A 23,920-nucleotide genomic window follows, 5' to 3' on the forward strand; every position below is an offset into this window, starting at 1 on the left:
GTTACCTGACAGAATGTATCGTAGGGGTAGGTTCGCCACTGGCATAGAAACTCAAACACAACTTGCGTTTTTATTCAGTGTTCAAACATAGGCCTATAGTCCGTTCCATCCTCCTATAAAGATGTTGTTTGTTTTGTTTTTTTATAAATAATTTCAGTTTGGTTCGACGTTAGAAAAACTGAAAAAGTGTTTTGGAAAAAAAAAAAAAAAGTGTTTTTGTTTGCAATTTTTAAAACAATCGGTTCAGAAATAAATAACATGTAGTAAATTCCATAGTATGAAAAAAAAGGCGTTCTCCGTGGGAAGGACTATAGATGCATTTAAAAATGTAGACCTTGTAAACTTTAACATATAAATAACCTGAATTACAACAAACAAAAACAACAATAAAACAAAAACCTCACGTTGTTTGAATAGACAAATATCCATATATTTCCAAGGCCATGTGTGCGATATCCTGTCCAGTGGCATAGGGAGGGCGGGGCACGGTGGCCATGACCCCCCCCCCCCACCCCCTCCCCATCAAACCTTTAAAACAAATTTATTAAATTTTATAAAACCATACACAACCACATACACACGCACGCACGCACGCACGCACACGCACACACACACACATACAGTGATCCTGTGTGCTGAAAAGAGCATGTAAAATAGTCCTCTCAATCACTGCTAGACCGGCCTCCGTGATGTAGTAGTTAAGCCGTCGGAATTAAGGCTGGTAGTTACTAGTACTGGGTTCGCATCCCGGTACCGGCTCTCACTCACTACACCGACTTTTCTCTCACTAACCACTAACAACTAACCACCAACCCACCGTCTTGGACAGACAGTATCTAGAGATCAAAGGTGTTTGCCCAAAACAGCGTGTTTGTACCTTAAAGGGACATTCCTGAGTTTGCTGCATTGTAAGATGTTTCCCACTAATAAAATATTCCTACGATTAAACTTAAATATTAAATATATTTTCTTGTTTAGAACATCAGTGTCTGTATATTCAATGTGTTTCTAGTCGTCTTAATATTTGTAAGAAGCGCAAACTGGATTTTGTCTTCAAATAATTTCGTACGTACGAAAAAATAATATTTTAGGAAATAAAATGAAATTTAACCTAGTACAAATATTAGAACGATCAGAAACATGTTTAATACATAGCCACTAATATTTTATGCAGAAAAATATATTTGATATGTAATTACAATCGTTGAAAAGTCTCTGTTAGTCGATAACATCTTAAAACTTGCAGCAAACTCAGGAATGTCCCTTTAATTGAATATATGCATAAAAATAAATGAAATGAGATCACTGCAAGGGCCTACTCGTATTTTCAGACAGAATGACAGACAGAATTATATAAATTACACCCATGCCGTTCCGCATTACAAATGAATTAATTAATGAACGAATGAATGAATGAACGAACGAACGAACGAACGAACGAACGAACGAACGAACGAATGAATTAATGTTTAACGACACCCCAGCACGAAAAATATATCGGCTATTGGGTGTCAAAAACTATGGTAAATGCAAAGAAAGACGGAAGTCTTGCAATTACCATATTACATGATAGATTTAATACGTAAATGAGCGGGACGTAGTCCACTGGTAAAACGCTCGCCTGACACGTAGTCGGTCTACGATTGATCGCCATTGGTGGGCCCATTGGGATATTTCTCCTTACAGCCAGTGCACCACGACTGGTATGGGAAAGGCCGTGATATGTGCTATCTTGTCTGTGGGATGGTGCATATAACAAATCCCTTGAAACTAATGAAAAAACAAATGTAGCGGGTTTCTGCTCTAAGACTATATGTCAAAATTACCAAACGTTTGTGATTTAATGGCTAATGATTAATAAATCAATGTGCTCTGATGGTCCAGTCAAATTAAATTAACTTTAACTCTTTTTTTAAACGTGGATCAAAAATGCGTTGATGATTTCATAAAACAAAGTATTCCTCTTTTTATTTTATTTTCTGCCACCAGTGATAATGCATAAAGATAATACACAGACGATAGTAATTAATGTAACATGGTCATTGTATTAAGTGTATGTCATTTATTTATTATGTGTATTTTAGTAGTTTTATTTCACAACGTAGACCAGCAGTTCACTTGGTTATACCAAGCTACCAAGCTTTGCACTACTCACCTGAGCACATGCATGCTCTCTGTCAACTAATATGGAAGGTAGGAAAACTATTAACGTGCTCATATCCACTGAAGATTCAGGTACGTCCATCGTGGGCACGAGTTCTGATTTGCGCCCGATCTCCTGTCCAGGACAGAAAGAGGGAATTTTTATTGAAGGGATATATTTAATTTGGAATAAATTAGTAAATTGAAAATATATAGTTAAACAAACCAAACTCTTTTTTTTTAATTATTGTTACATTATGTATTTTAGGGCTTGTGTTCGTGTTCGTGTTTGTCTTCGAACTCGTGTACGTGTATGGTCAGAACCTGCAGTTTGTGATAAATCAACACAACACCCACCTACTACATTAATAACCACGTATACTTGTTAAATAATACATGGGCTGTTCCACAAATGGCCATATGGGGGGATGAGGTAATCATTATTTTCATGCTTGGTGGGTCTGCCGCTTCCCCCACCCCAACGGTTTAAATACAGTTTTATTAAGTGGGTGGTGGGTGCGTAAAACAAAATTGCTTCTCACACCCCACCCCTTTCACTCCCTCTCCCGTGTGATCTGTTCTGGAATAGCGCCTGAGTACGGCACGACATGACAACGTGCTATAAATAGAATCTTATCTTCCCAAAATGCAATTCGATCCACACAGGTGTGGCACCAAAGGTGTACGTTTAAGTCAGCTGACCGTTATCGCGGATATACTAGCTGCAGATCCGCTTTCATTTAATTACACGCCATGAGTCTACTAGCACGATTTATACTTGCCGTATGTTACTAGAATTCTATTTATTTAAACACAAATATTGTGTATGTTACTGCATGGTAATACTCTCTCTCTCTCTCTCTCTCTCTCTCTCTCTCTCTCTCTCTCTCTCTCTCTCTCTCTCTCTCTCTCTCTCTCTCTCTCTCCCTCCCTCCCCCCCTCTCTCTCTATATATATGTGTGTGTGTGTGTGTGTGTATGTGTGTGTGTCTGTCTGTGTGTCTGTTTGTTTATAGTCCTTACCATATGCAATCGCATGCTAATATATTACATGCAACTTTTTCTTCTTCAAACTAATGATTCATGTTTTATATTTGTATTTGGGTTTTTTCAGGTTGCAGTTGTTAGCTGCACGCAGGTATGTGACTTCTTTGATGGACATCAATATAATACAATACAATACAATACAATACAATGCAATGCAATACAATGCATTACAATACAATACAATGCAATGCAATGCAATACAATGCAAATGCAATGCAATGCAATACAATGCAAATGCAATGCAATACAATGCAATTGCAATGCAATGCAATGCAATGCAATGCAATACAATACAAAATGCTTTATTTTCGTGCTTACATATGGTGTATACATATAATTATACATATAAACACAGTCTGGTGACCCAGCAATAACAAAGTTAATGATAAGAATAATGAACGACTAAACAAAATAAAACAATTCATTATAAGTGTTACAGTGACTTGCCACATATCATTGATAAGGGTTTTAGTTAATAAAATAGTTCTTGCTGTATGCATGTCCCAACATAATCATCAATAAAACCGTACCATCAACAATCTGTTCACAATAATAAAACTTCATTAAACCTACAATACAAATAGTTAAGTGGTGAAGGTTTGTCGACTGTTCTACAAAGTCATGGATAAATAATTGCTTAACATGTTTGTTTTAGTTTTATTATTATCTAGCTTGTATGGCGGCATAGAACATCGATAAAACGACATGATTTCTAAATTTGCTCTACTACAAAATTATATATTTCTGGGCGATTAATCGATATAGCGATATAATTAAGCCAACATAACTTGAAAATGTATCAACACGTTTTAAAAACTAACCCTAACATTAACCGTAAATTATGTCGTTATGTCAATAGCAGTTCTATTCTACCAGTTTTCCTAAACCAGTGTACATGTATAATAGTGTGTGTGTGGAGGGGGGGGGGGGTACTAGATACGGCTCAATTTGGTCACTTGTTATGTCAAACAGAATGTTTAACATTATTTTTCTTTAATTCTCGGCCCATTTTCATGCTCATGCTGCTTCTGAAAAATACCTGCATTGTGTAGTCATAACAGCTTTGCACCTATAAACATTTTTCATTTTTACTAGTTTTGATACCAAAAGAAGTGGAATTTTGCCCTCTATAACATGTCATTCAAAATTCGCAAAAAAAAAAAAAAATGCGTTTGTGTTTTGTGTTTTTTTGGTTTTTCAAGAATTTGAACAGTCACAAGTTATACTGTTTTACTGAGAATTGTATTCACGTAAAAAGAAATTCAGTCTTTGTTTGACACTCAAAAGTCAATGTTTTTCATAACGATATATAATTAAGCATTATATGATTGATTGATTGATTGATTGATCGATCGATCGATCGATTGATTGACTGATTGATTCATTCATTTATTCATTCATTCATTCATTCATTCATTTATTCATTCATTCATTCATAAAGTCATACATGTATTCATTCAGTTATAAATTCACTCACTCACTCACTCACTCACTATCTCATTGATTGTTTGAACAGGCTGCCACAGCAGGCACGACGTGCCGGAGTTCCTATGCCTGCGGATCGAACCACTGTTGCCGTGACGCTGGTAACCACGTCATCTCAACGGCGGAAGGCAATGGTCCAGGGGGAATATTCGGTACTATATTTCTCAAGTGACATTTCTCGAAACCATTTTTATTTTGTTAATTAGCAGCATATAGGTGTTAGGAGTGATGGTACCTAGTCATATTTCTACAAAACAACAACAACATTAGACCATTAGACATATTGATTCTTTCAATGCTAAACATGTACCAGTCAAAAGGTTTATTAAAAAATAGTGAAAATATTACACTTGTACTTTGATAGATTTGGATTTTTTGTTTTTAATATTACTCTCTCTCTCTCTCTCTCTCTCTCTCTCTCTCTCTCTCTCTCTCTCTCTCTCTCTCTCTTTGTGTGTGTGGGTGTGTGTGTGTGTGTGGGGGGGGGAGGGTGATTGTCTTTCATTATCTCGCTCTCTCTCCACCCTCACCCCTCGCTTCTCTTACCTTTTTTGGTTTGATTTGATTTGTAAATGTATCTTTAAGGCTTATAATTTCATAGGATAGAAAACATCTTATATAGCGATCTCACATATAACTCTCAATCATGCCTCTATAATCGATGCTATTAAATAACAAGTATGATTTTCGATTTTACAGGCAGACCAATTTTGGGCTCACTTACGTCTGGAACCTGTGTAGCAGGGAAAGCCCAGAAGGGGGAGATGTGTGACGGCAAATGCCAGTGTGACACAGGTCCGTAAAAAAGTACTCGTGGGATAATTGTTAATTTAGAAACCCGTCAAAGTTGCGGATTTAAGAGGGTAAACACACTTTCAGGATTGCCCTGAAAACACGATGGTTCCCGAATATTATAATAAATTTAGTTTTATTGCGGGAAATGTACGTACTAGCTTTGATGGCTGAGTGTTTTTAAAGACGACTGCCGTTATATATTGTCATGCCTAAAGTATTCTAATAGTATACATTGCAGTACTAAAGTAACTGGCTGTTTTTCAAAGGTGCGTCTCACTTTTTCACTCAGTGCCATTTTGTTCATTTATATCGGGTGATTAAAAAAACAAAAAGTCCTATTTTTGAAGATGAATAGCGGGAAAAGTAGGCCTATGTAATAAAGTGGTTGTTTATTTATTTATTTTTATTTCTATTTAAAAAAATTTAATCAACCGACGTAAGTGAATAATAATAATAATAATAATATTTGGGGCGGGACGTAGTCCAGTGGTAAAGCGCACGCCTGATGTGCGGTCGGTCTAGGATCGATCTCTGTCGGTTGGCGCATTGTGCTATTTCTCGTCCCAGCCAATATACCGCGACTGGTATATCAAATGCTGTGGTATGTGCTATCCTGTCTGTGGGATGGTGCTTATAAAAAATCCCTTGCTACCAATGTAAAACTGTAGCGGGTTTTCTTTCTATAACTGTCAAAATTATCATATGTTTGACATGCAATAGCCGATGATTAATAAATCAATGTGCTCTAGAGGTGTCGTTAAACAAAACAAACGTTATTTAGTAACCTATTGGTCCAACCGGAGGAGACTATAGGTTTCGTCTTTGATGTACTGTTAAATATTACGTACCCTTTTTCATAGAGTTATGGCCCTTGAACTTAGGAGATACAAAAATACGTTTTCTGACTTTTTTTCGCAAAGCCTCAAGATATTTAGCTGAAATTTTGTGTGTGGCTTTATCATGTACTGTTACAGATCAAATGTACACATTTTTCACAAAGTTATGGCCCTTGAACTTACTATGTAGCGTCCTTGATGATATATACAGAGAAACCGGCTGAGGCCGGTACCTGTGCCCAGGACAGGCGTGCGCTACAACGGCTTTTTCTGAATGTGCACGTTAAACAATAAGTCCAGTCCAATATACCATAACCGAGTTTTTGTCGCTTCAGGTTTATCCTGCTACCGCCCTATGTCCGGTATCTGCTGCCCACCATCAACCTGCGTTGACGCTAGTTACGCACAGAAACAACACGAATATTGGTCCAACTGCATGAAAAATCCACACTGCCATCTACCGCGATAAACCGGAATACACAAACCATCCGTGGGGAACTACATAGGCGTCGGATGGCAACAACTGGAGGAGTGGGAGGTGGGAAGGGATGGGGGAGGGGGATGGTAAATATGATTGTGATGTTCAACTGGGATTGTATTGCATTATTTTCAGAGTTGAGTTGAGGGTCGGGGCAGTGCTTACGACGCTTATGTAGCCTATATGATTATTAGTGAGAAATAATAAAGTTATATAGTGTACAAACTGTTTGCTTTGTTGTTGTTTTTGGAAAGGGGAGGGGTGTAGCCCAGTGGTAAAGCGCTCGCTCAATGCGCGGTCGGTCTCGGATCGATTCCGTCGGTGGGCCCATTGGACTATTTCTCGTTCCAGCCAGTGCGCCACGACTGATACATCAAAGGCCGTGGTATATACTACCCTGTCTGTGGGATGGTACATATAAAATAACCCTTGCTGCTAATCGAAAAGAGTAGCCCATGAAGTGGCGATAGGGCCTAGTGGCTTTCCTCTCTCAATATATAATCTTTATTTCAAACATTTCTGAGGAGCATGTCAACCCTTTCAGCTTTTGGAAGCTCGACTCATTTAGGCCTACATTCGGCAAACTTAAATTGCCCTTTTTAGAATTTTGTGACCTCTTCTTTACAAAATCCTGTTTCAAGATTTTCAAAGCTATCTTAGCGCTAAACTATCGTAAAACCGTCGTAGGTAATGAATTCAATATGACATGCCATACCTTATGACGGTTTTAAGCCTATATCACATTATACGACACGACCCAACTCAACTCAACAGTTGAGTCGCGTCGTGTAGTGTGTATTGAAAAATCAGCCGTCGGCGACTAATTTTTAGTCGGCCCGACTGCATTTAACACGTTCGGTCGCAGACGGCGGCCGTCGTATAGTGTGAACGGGTCTACGACGCGACGCGACTGTCGCGTCGTGTAGTGTGAACGGTTTACACCACTGATGTCTACCGGCATCCAATGGAATGTCTACATTTCATCACGTAACATAAAAGTTACAAAAGGTACCTAGTGTTTGGTTTCATGGTTAATTTTAAACATAGGCCTAATCTCAAGCTACTTAAACTCTTTACTAATGATACATATAATCGCCAATTATAAATATACGTTATTAGATCTGTAGAAATGAAGTGGTATAATAAATATATCTTCTGATAAATTGTATTTCTCTTTGGGATGAATTCAGTCATTTTACCAGTGACCAGATATTTCAGGGTAAAATAGGAATCGCTCTCCAGGACTTATTAAGCACGACGGAAGCAAGTAGATATTTTTTTTTTTTGTTGTTGTTGTTGTTGTGCTCATATCCACTAAAAGGTCAGGCACGTCCATCGTGGGCACGAGTTCTGGTTTGCGCCAGATCTCCTGTCCAGGACAGAAAGAGGGAATTTTTATTGAAGGGATACATTTAATTTGGAATAAATTAGTAAATTGAAAATATATCGTTAAACAAACCAAACTCTTTTTTTTAAATTATTGTTACATTATGTATTTTAGGGCCTGTGTTCGTGTTTGTCTTCGAACTCGTGTACGTGTTCCCACGTTGTGAATAAATACAAGTATGATCAGAACCTACAGTTTGTGATAAATCAACACAACACCCACCTGCTACATTAATAACCACGTATACTTGTTAAATAATGCATGGGCTGTTCCACAAATGGCCATGTGGGGGATGAGGTAATCATTATTTTCATGCTTGGTGGGTCTGCCGCTTCCCCCACCCCAACGGTTTAAATACAATTTTATTAAGTGGGTGGTGGGTGTGTAAAACAAAATTGCTTCTCACACCCCACCTCTTTCACTCCCTCTCCCGTGTGATCTGTTCTGGAATAGCGCCTGGGTACGGCACGACTTTACAACGTGCTATAAATAGAATCTTATCTCCCCAAAATGCAATTCGGCCCACACAGGTGTGGCACCAAAGGTGTACGTGTAAGTCAGCTGACCGTTATCGCGGATATACTAGCTGCAGATCCGCTTTCATTTAATTACACGCCATGAGTCTACTAGCACGATTTATACTTGCCGTATGTTACTAGAATTCTATTTATTTAAACACAAATATTGTATATGCTACTGCATGGTAATTCTCTCTCTCTCTCTCTCTCTCTCTCTCTCTCTCTCTCTCTCTCTCTCTCTCTCTCTCTCTCTCTCTCTCTCTCTCTATATATATATATATATATATATATATATATATATATGTGTGTGTGTGTGTGTGTGTGTGTCTGTGTGTCTGTTTGTTTATAGTCCTTACCATATACATACATACATACATACATACATACATACATACATATATTATTATTATTATTATTATTATTATTATTATTTTATATATATATATATATATATATATATATATATATATATATATATATATATATATATATATATGTCTGTCTGTCTGTTTATTGTCCTTACCATATGCAATCGCATGCCAATATATTACATGCAACTTTTTCTTCTTCAAACTAATGATTCATGTTTTATATTTGTTGTATGTTTATTTTTATTTTTCAGGTTGTAGTTGTTAGCTGCACGCAGGTAGGTGACTTCTTTCATGACCATCAATACAATACAATACAATACAATACAATACGCAATACAATACAATACAATACAAAATGCTTTATTTCCGTGCTTACATATGGTGTATACATATAATTATACATATAAACACAGTCTGGTGACCCAGCAATAACAAAGTTAATGATAAGAATAATGAACAATATAAACTAAACAAAATAAAACAATTTATTATAAGTGTTACAGTAACTTGCCACATATCATTTGATAGGGGTTTAGTTAATAAACTAGTTCTTGCTGTATCCATGTTCCAACATCATCATCATTAGAACCGTACCATCAACAATCTGTAGTCTGGTGTGTTGGAAGTTCTGTTCACAATAATAAAACTTCATTAAACCTAGTCAAGTGATGAAGGTTTGCCGACTGTTCTTACAAAGTCATGGATAAATTGCTGAACATGTATTGTTTTAGTTTTATTGTTAGAAAATTATCTAGTTTGTATGGTGGCATAGAAGATCGATATAACGACATGATTTATACATTTGTTTTACTACAAAATGAAATATTTCTGGGCGATTAATCGATATAGCGATATAATTAAGCCAACATAACGTGAAAATGTATCAACACATGTTTTAAAAACTAACATTAACATTAACCTTAAGTTATGTCGTTATGTCAATAGCAGTTCTATTCTACCCGTTTTCCTAAACCAGTGTACATGTATAATAGTGTGTGTGTGTGTGTGTGTGTGTGTGTGTGTGTGTGTGGAGGGGGGGGGTACTAGATGCGGCTCAGTTTGGTCACTTGTTATGTCAAACAGAATGTTTAAAAATTTTTTTTAAATTCTCGGCCCATTTTCATGCTCATGCTGCTTCTGAAAAATACCTGCATTGTGTAGTCATAACAGCTTTGCACCTATACACATTTTTAATTTTTACGAGTTTTGATACCAAAAGAAGTGGAATTTTGCCCTCTATAACATGTCATTCAAAATTCGCAAAAAAAACAACAACAAATGCGTTTGTGTTTTTTGTTTTTTTCACAAGTTATACTGTTTTACTGAGAATTGTATTCACGTAAAAAGAAATTCAGCCTTTTATAAATATACCTTTGTTTGACACTCAAAAGTCAATGTTTTTCATGACGATATATAATTAAGCATTATTTGATTGATTGATTGATTGATTCATTCATTCATAAGCTCATACATGCATTCATTCAGTTATAAATTCATTCACTATCTCATTGATTATTTGAATAGGCTGCCACAGCGGGCACGACGTGCCGGAGTTCCTATGCTTGTGGATCGAACCACTGCTGTCGTGACGCCGGTAACCACGTCATCTCAACGGCGGAAGGCAATGGTCCAGGGGGAATATTCGGTACTATATTTCTCAAGTAACATTTCTCGAAACCATTTTTATTTTGTTAATTAGCAGCAGCCGAGGTGTTAGGAGTGATGACACCTAGTCACATTTCTACAAAACAACAACATTAGACATACTGTTTCGTCCATTGCTACACATTTATGAATGTACCAGTCAAACGTTTTATTACAAAATAGTGAAAATATTACACTTGTACTTTGATAGATTTTGATTTTTTGTTTTTAATTTAACTCACTCACTCACTCACTCTCTCTCTCTCTCTCTCTCTCTCTCTCTCTCTCTCTCTCTCTCTCTCTCTCTCTCTCTCTTACTATGTGTGTGTGTAACTCATTATCTCACTCTCACTTCACCCCCCCCCCCCCCCCCCCCCACCCCGCTTCTCTTACCTTTTTGGTTTGATTTGATTTGTAAATGTATCTATAAGGCTTATAATTTCATTGGATATAACATTGGATAGAAAACATCTTATATAGCGATTTCATATAGAATCTCAATCATGCTTCTATAATCGATGCTATTAAATAACAAGTATGATTTTCGATTTTACAGGCGGACCAATTTTGGGCTCACCTGCGTCTGGAACCTGTGTAGCAGGGAAAGCCCAGAAGGGGGAGATGTGTGACGGCACATGCCAGTGTGACACAGGTTCGTAAAAAATTACTCGTGGGATAATTGTTAATTTAGAAACCCGTCAAAGGCGCGGATTTAAGAGGGTGAACACACTTTCAGGATTGCCTGAAAACACGATGGTTCCTGAATATTATAATAAATTAAGTTTTATTAGGGGAATGTACGTACTAGCTTTGATGGCTGGGTGTTTCTAAAGACGACTGCCGTTATATATTGTCATGCCTAAAGTATTTTAATAGTATACATTGCAGTACTAAAGTAACTGGCTGTTTTTCAAAGGTGCGTCTCACTTTTTCACTCAGTGCCATTTTGTTCATTTATATCGGGTGATTAAAAAAACAAAAAGTCCTATTTTTGAAGATGAATAGCGGGAAAAGTAGGCCTATGTAATAAAGTGGTTGTTTATTTATTTATTTTTATTTTTATTTAAAAAATTTTAATCAACCGACGTAAGTGAATAATAATAATAAGAATATTTGGGGCGGGACGTAGCCCAGTGGTAAAGCGCACGCCTGATGTGCGGTCGGTCTAGGATCGATCTCTGTCGGTTGGCGCATTGTGCTATTTCTCGTCCCAGCCAGTGTACCGCGACTGGTATATCAAATGCTGTGGTATGTGCTATCCTGTCTGTGGGATGGTGCATGTAAAAAATCCCTTGCTACCAATGTAAAACTGTAGCGGGTTTTATTTCTATAACTGTCAAAATTATCATATGTTTGACATCCAATAGCTGAGTAATAAATCAATGCGCTCTAGAGGTGTCGTTAAACAAAACAAACGTTATTTAGTAACCTATTGGTCCAACAGGAGGGGACTATAGGTTTCGTCTCCGACTTTCCGTCTGTTCCATATATAGTTTTCCGGACTGTTGTTTTCACAATACCTAAAGATATTCAGCTGAAATGTTGTATATATTATATAGCTTTATCGTGTACTGTTAAAGATTACGTACCCTTTTTCACAGAGTTATGGCCCTTGAACAAAGATACAAAAATACGTTTTCCGATATTTAGCTGAAATTTTGTGTATGACTTTATCATGTACTGTTACAGATCAAATGTACACATTTTCCACAAAGTTATGGCCCTTGAACTTAGAAGATACGAAAATTTGTTTGGCCATGCTGGGGACACGTATTGCTTCAGTAGTACTCTCAGAATGCTTACTATATAGTTTTTGTCGCTCCAGGTTTATCCTGCTACCGCCCTATGTCCGGTATCTGCTGCCCATCATCAACCTGCGTTGACGCTAGTTACGCACAAAAACAACACGAATACTGGTCCAACTGCATGAAAAATCCACACTGCTATCTACCTGCATAAACCGGAATACACAAACCATCTGTGGGGAACTACATAGGCGTCGGGTGGCAACAACTGGAGGAGTGGGAGGTGGGAAGGGAGGGGAGGGGGATGGTAAATATGATTGTGATGTTCAACTGGGATTGTAGTGCATTATAAGTTGAGTTCAGGGTTGGGGCAGTGCTTACGACGCTTATGTAGCCTATATGATTATTAGTGAGAAATAATAAAGTTATATAGTGTGCAAACTGTTTGCTTTGTTGTTGTTTTTTTTGTAAAGGGGCGGGGTGTATCCCAGTGGTAAAGCGCTGGCTCAATGCGCGGTCAGTCTCGGATCGATCCCGTCGGTGGGCCCATTGGACTATTTCTCGTTTCAGCCAGTGCGCCATGACTGATACATCAAAGGCCGTGGTATATACTACCCTGTCTGTGGGATGGTACATATAAAATAACCCTTGCTGCTAATCGAAAAGAGTAGCCCATGAAGTGGCGATAGCGGGTTTCCTCTCTCAATATATGTGTGGAGCTTAACCAGATGTCTTACGCCATATGACCGTAAATAAAATGTGTTGAGTGCGTCGTTAAAAAAAAACATTTCGTTCTTTCTTTCTTGGTTTTTGGAGGGGTGGTGTTGTTCTTTTGTTGTTTTTATGGTGTGTGTCTGCGTGCGTGTGTGTGTGTGTGTGTATAGTTTTGTTTTATTTTGATTTGATTTTGTGGGGATTTTGTTTGATGGTGTGTTTTTTTAAAAATAGGTTAACTGCATGTCCCAAAATATAATTAGGCCAATTCGTAAAAGTCTAAAGGCATAACGTTTTGTGTCGGATGCGGGGGGGGGGGGGGGGGGGGGGGGGGGTTGCATTTTTTGGGGGGAGAGGTACATATCTTGGGGGGAATCTGGGGGAGTCTACCTTGAGTAGCAATGTTTTATATTTAAAAATAAAAATAGCCAAGACGTTTTTAAAACACACACACACACACACACACACACACACACACACACACACACACACACACACCGTGAGGTGTACGCATAGGCGTACGGGCCAGTCTAGTTAAAATTAGCTCCACTATTACACGTGGTGAGACCAGTAGAGCTAATTTTAATCAGATTGCGTACGGGCTCAAATTTGTGTGTGGGGGTGGGGGGGGGGGGGGGGGGGGGGGGGGCTGGGTTTTGCCCGAATTAAACGAAAATCTTGATAACAAATTGTTTTCATATTAGTATTACTGCCAAACAGCTATATTATCGGGTTGCAAACGAATCACTACTTATTTTCACATGGATTACAACTAATTTTGCGGGTAGAATGATATGGAAATACAAGGTAAAAAGGCCTCAGGTTAGCACATTTTGCCCGATTATATCAATCGTTTTTTGCAAAAATTTAAGGATTTGCTCCAGAACTAGGGGGGGGGGGGGGGGGGGGACAGTTAACCCCCTGCCCCCGTCTCGTACGCTTATGGGTTTACGTCACAGTTAAGAACTGATTTTACAATTTTATTAGATCTATACTTTGCATTCACAATAATGTGTAAAAAGTGTTATGCCTACTTATTAAATTTTATTTCACTAGTATCTTACAAAATACCGTATTTCCGGCATTTATTGGAATCCGGCGCTTATTCGAGATAAAAAGTGATAAAAAGGGACCAGTCATTTTTAATAAGTTTCTTTGTGGTTTTTTAAATGATGCCAGGGAGTAGGCCTAAATAGTTTTCAGCTGTCTTACCAGGCGTTTGTTGAAGGCCGGCGTTTCATTTGAGGCACGGTGCTTATTTACGAGATAACCATATGGAGTTTTTAAATTTGCGGGTGTTATTGTCTATTTGATCCCGCAAATGTCATTTTTGACCGAAGGTGTTGTTATTCTGAGGTAAAAAATTAAACATTTGCGGGTGTATTAATATTAAGCAAATGCGCAATTTAGGTAAATATTTATATCTTGCTGCAAATTCGAGAAATAGCTGTATTTAATAGGCTTTTTTATGCAATCTCTACAGATCGTATAGGCCCAATATAAATATATCTATTTATGTACATCACCACTGTTTACCTGTATGTATATATCATTATTTTGTAGCTCAAAGAAATTGTACAATATGGTTATGTCCATTGTAAACTGAATCGTTTTTCAACGGAACTAACTGTATATTTTGTATTTCTTGAAAAAAAAATACCTGGCTACAATCTAACTGTAGACCCTTGAATCGTCAACTTCGCCTGTTCCGGCACTTTCTAATGACGTCATTAGCTTCCTGGGTGTTATTTTCATTTGATCCCGGAAAAAGAATGTAATTAACTAATTACAATACAGAACACACTCGCAATACAATACTTTATTACATACCCATTAAATCTTACTATATAAATACAGCTCTGAATACAAGAATTGACTACAACTTTCCGTATTCAACTCAACTGCCGGAACTATACCGTATTCAACGCTACTATTTATAGCACATGGTTACCGGGAATGCCCTTCGCGATATGTAAACAAAGTTTGTGCTTGGTTTGTTTAAAATGTTATTTTGTGGAAAATTTGAAATGAAAACAGACGAAAACGGTGACAAATATTTACAATTTAATGAGCGCAATACCAAAACTTGAGACGGGAACACTACTAACCAACGAGCTTTTAATACACGATAGTTAAGGTCGACGACAGTCACTTTTTGGACCCTTGTTTTGGCTTCGTTACATCGTACACAATTCTTATTCTTTTTCAATAAATAAAACATCTCCAACCGTAATTTTGTGATATGATATACGTTTTATTTCTTTCATCTGTCAAAACTACAAATTAATTTATCTCTGATTTAGCAATGTCTGATCTAGATGGTACAAAATTGATTAGTAATCCAGATAATGCATTGAATAAACTACTCAATTCTAACTGAACTGCTAGATAAGCATGCCCCAGTTAAAACTAAAAGGGTTAAACGAATGCACCAACCTGAATGGTATTCTGAAGAAATTAAACAAGCTAGGCAAAAGAGAGACAAGTACCATGGGTGTAAAAACTGGGAACTGTACAAAGTCTGGAGAAACAAGATAACAAATCTTATTGATTTCTTTAATAATGCAGTTTCTGACAGTAAAAATCCTGGTTATCTCTGGAAACACCTAAAAAGCATTACACTATGTGTAAACAGAAATCCAGTACCAATGAAGTTGATATATAACAATAAAACTACCACAGACACATTGGAAATACTAGAAGATCTAAATCAACATTTTGTAAATATATCAAAATCATTCCCCAAAACAAATTCAAATACACTAGCATTTGATACTCTTGAGAAACTAGTCCAGCAGAGATTACCTATATAGCCCCCTCGGTAGCATACATTATTAATATGAGTATTGATACATGTACCTTTCCACAGAAGCTGAGGACAGCAAGAGTAATGTCATGTCACAAAGGTGGATGTAAAGACGACCCTAATAATTACAGACCTATATCTATTTTACCCACAATTTCTAAAATATTTGAAGAACATGTCTCAAAACAATTAAAAGATTATCTTTACAAATATGAACTACTACACAATGCTCAGTCAGGATTTAGAGACAAACACTCATGTCAGGCAGCACTAACATCTCTAATAGACCAGTGGTTAGAACAACTTGATAAAGGAAACATAATTGGTTCTGTATTTTTAGATTTGAGCAAAGCATTTGACTTGGTGGATCATCAAATCTTGCTACAAAAACTTCATGTATATCGACTGTCACCGAATACAGTTGAATGGTTTAAGTCGTACTTAAACAACAGAAAACAGCTTATACAAATTAACAATATTAGCTACAAAGAATTGGGTATAGTATCTGGTGTGCCTCAAGGCTCTATTCTTGGGCCTATTTTATTTCTTATGTTTATAAATGATCTTCCTTTATCTACTCAAAATGTCAATGTAGATATGTATGCAGATGACACGACATTACACACATCTGGCAGACATTTGTCTGTAATACAGACTATGTTACAAACAAACTTAGATGCTGTAAATTCTTGGTGCATCAATAATAATATGTCTATAAACCCATCTAAAACTACATGTATGTTAATTGGTACACAGCAAAAATTGGGCCAAACTGGTCAGTTGCAACTAAATATCAATAATAACCCTATATCACCTGCTCATTGTCAAAAACATTTAGGTCTCTGTGTTGATCAAAATCTTAGTTGGAACACACAAGTTGATCACATTTGTTCACAAGTTTCATCTAAACTGGCTCTTTTGCGACGAATTAGCAAATTTCTCACCCCATAATCAAAATATCTATTCTATAATGCATATATTCTTCCCATATTTGATTATCTGTCAGTAACATGGTGTCACTGCAATAAAACATACGTTGACAGATTAATAAAGTTACAAAAAAAGATAGGCTAGGCTAATCCTTGATAAACCACTGCTAACTCTTTCAGCAGATCTCTTTGCCTTTTGATTGTAGGTGCACATACCATACGGGTACATTAGTATATAAGGCGTTGAACAATCTGACACCTGCATATATAAGTGATTATTTCATACCATCATCAGGCTCAAATAAATATAACCTGAGATCAGCAACACATAATAACCTTGTATTGCCAAGACCCAACACTGAATTGTATAAACACTCCTTCAGATATTCCGGTGTTGAAACATGGAATACAATACCAGATTCTATTTAAAAAAGTGTATCCTTACCTTCATTTAAAAGACAATATAAAAAATTCATAACAACACTGGCTCTTGGTAATGTTCAGTAAAATCTTTACTCAGGAGACATTGATACGTTTAAATTATATTTGTTTATGATTATATCAAGTTGTGATAACATTTGTTTGTATATGTAAACAAAATTGTATTAATTATGTATGCATCATGGGTATTTACCTTATAGTTTCGATGCATTTAATGAAGAATAATTACGTTGTGTTTTGTTATTACATTATTCATTTCATTATATGTTGAGTAATAATGTTTAATACTTAATAGACAGAAGGTCACAAGGAAGATTAGTGTACTACTATTTGTGTAACCTTCTTTAAATAAAGATTATTATTATTATTATTATTATTATTATTATTATTATTATTATTCAGTTTCCTGCGTTCTGCCAGTTTGCTTTTTTATGGAATACTCTTCAAGAGGGGTGAAAGCCTCCAAAGTATGTGACATAATTATCTCTAGTGATATCTTTAAACAAACAAATACTACTAGAAATATATAAATATGACGTAATCACGTATGCTTTTATATCGTAACATGTTATGACGTTGTTAGATTAAGTCATATCCTTTCACCCTCAGAGAATATTCCATAAAAAGTCAAAATGGCATCCGGCACAAAATTACATGTTTTTCTCAGCGAAGTCGATATAGCTGACATGGTTATCATCTAGTATGTGGAGTCTGTGTTATTGTAATGGGTTTTTTTCAAGATTTCTGTCTGGACAAAATGTGGGTAAAATCTAACGAAAAATGAAAGTAGGAGAGCAATTCATCGTAGTTGTTAACATTTTGGTTCGGACTTTAGGTTTTACGTTAATGGCTTCGAAAATATTGGCCCTGGATCCGTCCCTGATAAAAAAAACAAAAAACCTAACAAACCTCAAACAGATAGTGAAAGTGCGTCAAATGAGCATGACGTCACAACCTGTGACGTGATATTCATTTTATAGTTGCGCTTATTTTGAAGTATCGATTTGGTATACTGATTATATATCGGCGGGATTCAAAATTTCGATGCTCAGTCTCACATATCGGAAAAGCGGCGGTCTTAACCCCTTGACCAACTAGACGTTCACCGCACCTGGCAAAAAAATAGATAGTGACGTCATGGTCAAACTAATATGAAAGGAGACTCAGTTAGTAATGACGTCACAAGCCAGATGTTGGGGTTACAATATCGAGGGTCCTTAAATACATAGCCTAATCATAATGGTAAGTAATATATATGTTCGATCTTCGTCGGAAAGGTTTGCAATTTGTATTACTCGATTTTAAAATCTTGGATCAAACTATTTTATTCGAAAGTTTTCTTTGTTATACAAGTTACAAATAAACGGTAAAAAGGGACCGTTCAACAATTACGTAACGCAAAATCTAAGGTAGGCCAATATTACCAAAATAAAACAAAAAAACCAACACAAAATCCAGTAATGGTTAAATTGTATTATAGTGACAGGAATATGGGGAGGGTTGTTGACGAGCGTTACGGATTTTTTTAAGGAGGAAGCTGTGGTCTAAGTGTTGCAAAAAGTTATATAATAGGGTTGGTGATTAAATATTAATATTAATCCGTATATACATTATGTAATAATTGAACGGCCCCTGGAACAACACTATATACCCCGTAACAGCCTTCATTTTAAAGGTGTCGTATCATACAATTTTGAAGTGCCATATTTCTCTATTTTTACAATTATTTGTAATGAATAATTACAAATTAATGGATCCCACACATAAACTATTGTCCGAACCAAATTGTTAACAACTACAAAAAATTACTCGCCTGCCTTTAATTGCCGTTAGATTTCCTCCAAAGTTTATCCAGACACAAATCGCAAAAAAACCACTACAAATATACAGATTCCACACACGAGACTGCAACGATGTCGCCGATATTGTCTTTGCTGAGATTGCATAGGGAAAAATACATGCAGTTTTCTGCCGTCTGCCATGTTGTTTGTTTATGGAATACTCTTCAAGAGGGGTGAAAGCCTCCAAAGTATATGACACAATTAATATGAAATCGATGATCTCTAGTGGTATCATTAAAATAATAATAATAATAATAATAACAAAAAAAATAATAATATGACGTCATCACGTTTGCTTTTATATCATAACATGTTATGACGTTGTTAGATTAAGTCCTATCCTTTCACCCCTCTTGAAGAATATTCCATAAAAAGTCAAAATGGCAGCTGATACAAAATTACATGCTTTTTTCCCTATGCGCTCTCAGCGAAGTCGATATAGATGACATGGTTAGCATCTGGTATGTGGAATCTGTGTCATTGTAATGGTTTTTTCAAGATTTGTGTCTGGACAAACTTTGGAGGAAATCTAACGGCAATTAAAGGTAGGAGAGTAATTTTTCGTAGTTGTTAACAATTTGGTTCGGACAATAGGCATAAATAACAGTAATATGATTGCATTCCGTGTAAACAAAGTCGCCATTGGTAGGACTAAGGTCGATGACAGCCACTCTTCGCACCCTTGTTTTGGCTTTGTACAAAAAAACAAACAAAAAAACACACACACAAAAATAACACAAAAAATAACAACATATCCAATGGTAATTTTTTGATATGATATATTTGACGAATGGTACTTTTTTTATCTTTTTTTTTATCTTTTAAAACTTAAATTAAATATGTCTAAAATTATTTTAAGAAAAATAAAAACATGGCGTTGTCTGTTCAATGTAGAACATGGAACAGTTTTGACAGGGGTGTTAACCTGATCTGAATACATCCAGTCCGGTCAGTCATAATAAATAATTTTGTTGTAATTGTTTTTTATCTAGGCTTATAGTTGAAGACAGAATGTTTATATTTCAAAGAAAAATTTACTAGTTTACGGGAAGCTACGGAAGCCCGTTGGTGCCAGAGATGAACATATTTTCTAAAATAATTATCTGGCGGCCGCTACTTAATTATCTGGCGGCCGCCACTTAATTATCCGTAGGAAGCTGCCATTAGCCTATGTAACTTGAGTGCGAACGTTTAAAAGTATTTTAGAAATAACAAAAATGTTCCATTTTTATTTGAAAACTTGTAGTAGGTCTTATTATGGAAATGTATCACATGAAAGTAGGGGCGCCGTTGGAAGATGTCAGCAACTGGGATGATGTGTGTGTGTGTGTGTGTGTGTGTGTGTGTGTGTGCGTGCGTGCGTGCATACGCGCGCCTCTCGATTGGTGGCGGTAACGCACATTTTGGCCACCTTGGCTTCAAACGTGCTACGACACTGCCACCCTCAGTCATCCACTTCCTCGTCTTACGACGCCTATGGGTTCGAATTTAGTAACGTAAGAAAACATTTGTTTTTATCTTGTAGAAAGAATGTATAAGTATTCACATTGGTCAAGCCGGAGTGCAAATCGGTAACTCTTGCTGGGAGCTATACTGTTTGGAACACGGAATCAAGCGAAATGGTCAGGTGTCGTCAAAGAGACCCATTGCACCCGACGACGACTCCTTCAGTACTTTCTTCAGTGAGACCGGGTCGGGAAGGTACGTTCCCCGATGTGTCTTTGTCGATCTGGAACCAACTGTTGTCGGTATGTAGCACCACAGTCATGTACCAATTGGCTGGATCCAATCAAATGCTTCCTTACAATGAACAACAGTACGAGCCAATGAAATAATTTGTTATAGTCACAATCGTAAGTATCATGCATATTAAAAACAACAAGCGCAGCATTCCGAGGTGCACGTAAAACCCTATGACCTGACCTGACCATTCCGAGATAGAAATCGATTGTTTTCGTTTCCTTTTAATGCCATACTACCTTCCATATGAATAGATTGGGTCGTGGTTTATAAGGCTAAACATAAACGTTTGTTAACTTAGATAATTAATGTTTGGTCTAACAAGTAATGGTGACAAAGGCTACGGGTTTGAATACTTAAACATTAATTTATATTGAAGTAATTGACGTCATGCAAATTCAAATCTGATTGGATCCATCCATTTGGTATGAGAATGCCTCTGTACCATTACTAACTAGTAATGATAACTGTATAAAATGCCCATCAGAAATAACCATTTGAAGTCGCGTTGGATGGATATACATGCATAATATGTATAGTCGTATATATTATTTTGTAAAGTCGTGGAGATAAAATCGCATTTTTAAAGATAAATTTTGATAGGTTTAAGTGTGTGTGCGTGTGTGTGTGGAAACGTAAGGGGAATTTGATTACATTTTCAGGTTGGGGAAGGTAGCCCTTACACCATACTTGATCCCCGACGTTCTCTGGATAGGGAGAGAGAGAGAGAGAGAGAGAGAGAGAGAGAGAGAGAGAGAGAGAGAGAGAGAGAGAGAGAGAGAGAGAGAGAGAGAGAGAGAGAGAGAGAGAGAGAGAGAGAGAGAGAGAGAGAGAGCGAGAGAGAGAGAGAGAGAGAGAGAGAGAGAGAGAGTGTGTGTGTGTGTGTGTGTGTGTGTATAAAACTAAACGACAACAAAATCCGTTAGTCAAATGATAGTTTCAATATCTATGGTAGTTATATATTTTTAAAATAATTTAGTTGTGAAATTACAATTAAAGTATTAATTTGTTCCACTGACACACACACCACACACACACACACACACACACACACACACACACACACACACACACACACACAAAGAAGAAGAAGAAGAGAAAAAGGACCATCCCTTGTCCAGAAACACTCAATTTTCTAGTCGTGGGCGGTTTCCTCTGTCTTTCATGCCTATGATATGTAATTGAAATAAAACATGTACTAGTATATTTTTTTAATATACATAAACGAGTGCAGTGTACTGTATTAAAGCACTGTTTTGTTCCAGATCAGGTCCGAACTGGCTGCTACCGCCACCTTTACCACCCTGAGCAGTTGATCTCCGGCAAAGAAGATGCTGCCAACAACTATGCCCGTGGTCGCTACACCATCGGTAAGGAAATCGCCGACCTCGTTCTCGACAGAATCCGCAAACTGGCCGACCTGTGCAGTAGCCTCCAGGGCTTCCTCATCTTCCACAGTTTTGGCGGCGGTACGGGCTCGGGATTTTCCTCTCTGCTCATGGAGCATCTGGCGAACGACTACGGAAAGAAGTCAAAGCTGGAATTCGCCATCTATCCATCTCCGAAGATGTCCTCGGCGGTCGTCGAGCCGTACAACTCCATTCTGACGACCCACGCCACGATTGAGAATTCCGACTGTGCCTTCCTTGTCGACAACGAGGCCATCTACGACCTGTGCCGAACGAAACTGGGCGTGAAGAGTCCGAGTTACGGCAACCTGAACCGACTTATTGGTCAGATAGTTAGCGCCATTACAGCGTCTCTTCGCTTTGATGGCGCTCTCAATGTAGACTTGACAGAGTTCCAGACCAACTTGGTACCGTATCCCAGAATCCACTTCCCTCTGGCGACCTACGCCCCGGTGCTTTCTAAAGACATATCGGACAAAAAGCAACTGTCTGTAGCCTCCATTACAACCCAGGCGTTTGAAAAGACTTACCAGATGGTAAAATGTGACCCGGGCCGTGGCAAATACATGGCCTGTTGCATGCTGTACCGCGGCGACGTCGCGCCCAAGGAAGTTAACAAGATCATTTCTTTCATCAAGATGAGCAAGTCGTTCCACTTCGTCGACTGGTGTCCGACGGGCTTCAAGATCGGCATCAATTACCAGCCGCCGCGCGTCGTGCCGAAGGGCGACCTGAGGAAGGTCCCGCGCGCCCTCTGCATGCTGAGCAACACGACGGCCATCGTGGAAGCCTGGGCTCGACTGAACCACAAGTTCGACCTCATGTGGTCCAAGCGCTCCTTCGTCCACTGGTACGTGGGCGAGGGCATGGAGGAGGACGAGTTCTTCGAGGCACGCGAGGACCTGGCCGCCCTGGAGAAGGACTACCAGGAGGTGAGTGTTGACTCTGTCGTTCCAGCTGCTGATGACAGCAACAACAAGAAGAAGAAGAAGGATACGATCCCGGCATGAGACTTCGGACGAGAGGACCGCTGATAGTAGCTGCTGTAGGTTTAGCTCAACCACAAGACGAGTATTAGAATGGACCCCATTTTTTGACTTTTGTGATATTTATATATTTTATTTTTTTAAATTTTTTTTATTCTATTATACGTATATTTTACCGGATATTATTTATAACAATAAAGTATTTAATTTACTTGGCTTGTTGTGAACGTGAGTTTGGTTCGTTGTACATATATTTATTTCTAATTTATTAGGTGTGAGGTTGGCGTAAACGAATTTGGAACGTGAGAGGTTGTCTTGTACATATATTTCTAATTTGGTAGGTGTGAGATTAGGGTGTACGAACGTGGAATGAGAAAAGCTGGCTTATTGTGTATATATACTGATGGAAAGAAATAAAGGATCACACAGATAGAAACAAGAAATAATGACTGCATCAAAAATCAATTCATATTGTCAGACGTTGACTGGGAACATATAGGCAGCACATTCAACACTACAGACATTCAATCCCACATTACAACTTGGTATGAAATACAGCCATTACTACGCTAGTATTGAATTAAATTTGGTCTACAATTCGATGTGT

At 37.6% G+C, this 23,920-nt stretch overlaps 3 protein-coding genes across 5 annotated transcripts; all 3 read left to right on the forward strand.

Moving 5' to 3' along the window:
• Positions 1-2,803: 2,803 nt before the first annotated feature.
• LOC121377923 lies at positions 2,804-7,007 on the forward strand. The gene is made up of 5 exons (XM_041506021.1): positions 2,804-2,925; positions 3,256-3,279; positions 4,705-4,825; positions 5,373-5,468; positions 6,640-7,007. Exons 1-5 carry the CDS (start codon positions 2,896-2,898, stop codon positions 6,771-6,773), a joined length of 405 nt encoding a protein of 134 aa, XP_041361955.1. The 5' UTR covers positions 2,804-2,895; the 3' UTR covers positions 6,774-7,007.
• A 1,673-nt stretch (positions 7,008-8,680) lies between these two features.
• LOC121377934 lies at positions 8,681-12,891 on the forward strand. The gene is made up of 5 exons (XM_041506032.1): positions 8,681-8,816; positions 9,310-9,333; positions 10,583-10,703; positions 11,259-11,354; positions 12,528-12,891. Exons 1-5 carry the CDS (start codon positions 8,787-8,789, stop codon positions 12,659-12,661), a joined length of 405 nt encoding a protein of 134 aa, XP_041361966.1. The 5' UTR covers positions 8,681-8,786; the 3' UTR covers positions 12,662-12,891.
• A 5,418-nt stretch (positions 12,892-18,309) lies between these two features.
• LOC121384142 (tubulin alpha-3 chain-like) lies at positions 18,310-23,488 on the forward strand. Of its 3 annotated transcripts, none has more exons than XM_041514395.1 (3): positions 18,310-18,579; positions 20,704-20,926; positions 22,184-23,488. In XM_041514395.1, exons 1-3 carry the CDS (start codon positions 18,577-18,579, stop codon positions 23,335-23,337), a joined length of 1,380 nt encoding a protein of 459 aa, XP_041370329.1. In that variant the 5' UTR covers positions 18,310-18,576; the 3' UTR covers positions 23,338-23,488. The 3 variants fall into 3 exon arrangements, with proteins under 3 accessions (XP_041370329.1, XP_041370337.1, XP_041370346.1); XM_041514403.1 differs by having other exon boundaries at positions 22,189-23,488; XM_041514412.1 differs by having other exon boundaries at positions 18,311-18,579; positions 20,704-20,879.
• The last annotated feature ends 432 nt before the right edge of the window (positions 23,489-23,920 follow it).

Source organism: Gigantopelta aegis, chromosome 2, assembly GCF_016097555.1.
Source record: "Gigantopelta aegis isolate Gae_Host chromosome 2, Gae_host_genome, whole genome shotgun sequence".
NCBI classification, from domain to species: domain Eukaryota; kingdom Metazoa; phylum Mollusca; class Gastropoda; order Neomphalida; family Peltospiridae; genus Gigantopelta; species Gigantopelta aegis.

Excerpts from the sequence above, each read along its gene's own strand:
- LOC121377923 (XM_041506021.1), top strand. The coding sequence starts at position 2,896 with ATGAGTCTACTAGCACGATTTATACTTGCC. Across the intron at positions 2,926-3,255 it reads TAGCACGATTTATACTTGCC|GTTGCAGTTGTTAGCTGCAC; the intron begins GTATGTTACTAG and ends GGGTTTTTTCAG. Across the intron at positions 5,469-6,639 it reads CAAATGCCAGTGTGACACAG|GTTTATCCTGCTACCGCCCT; the intron begins GTCCGTAAAAAA and ends TTGTCGCTTCAG.
- LOC121377934 (XM_041506032.1), top strand. The coding sequence starts at position 8,787 with ATGAGTCTACTAGCACGATTTATACTTGCC. Across the intron at positions 9,334-10,582 it reads TAGTTGTTAGCTGCACGCAG|GCTGCCACAGCGGGCACGAC; the intron begins GTAGGTGACTTC and ends TTATTTGAATAG. Across the intron at positions 11,355-12,527 it reads CACATGCCAGTGTGACACAG|GTTTATCCTGCTACCGCCCT; the intron begins GTTCGTAAAAAA and ends TTGTCGCTCCAG.
- LOC121384142 (XM_041514395.1), top strand. Across the intron at positions 20,927-22,183 it reads TCTGGAACCAACTGTTGTCG|ATCAGGTCCGAACTGGCTGC; the intron begins GTATGTAGCACC and ends GTTTTGTTCCAG.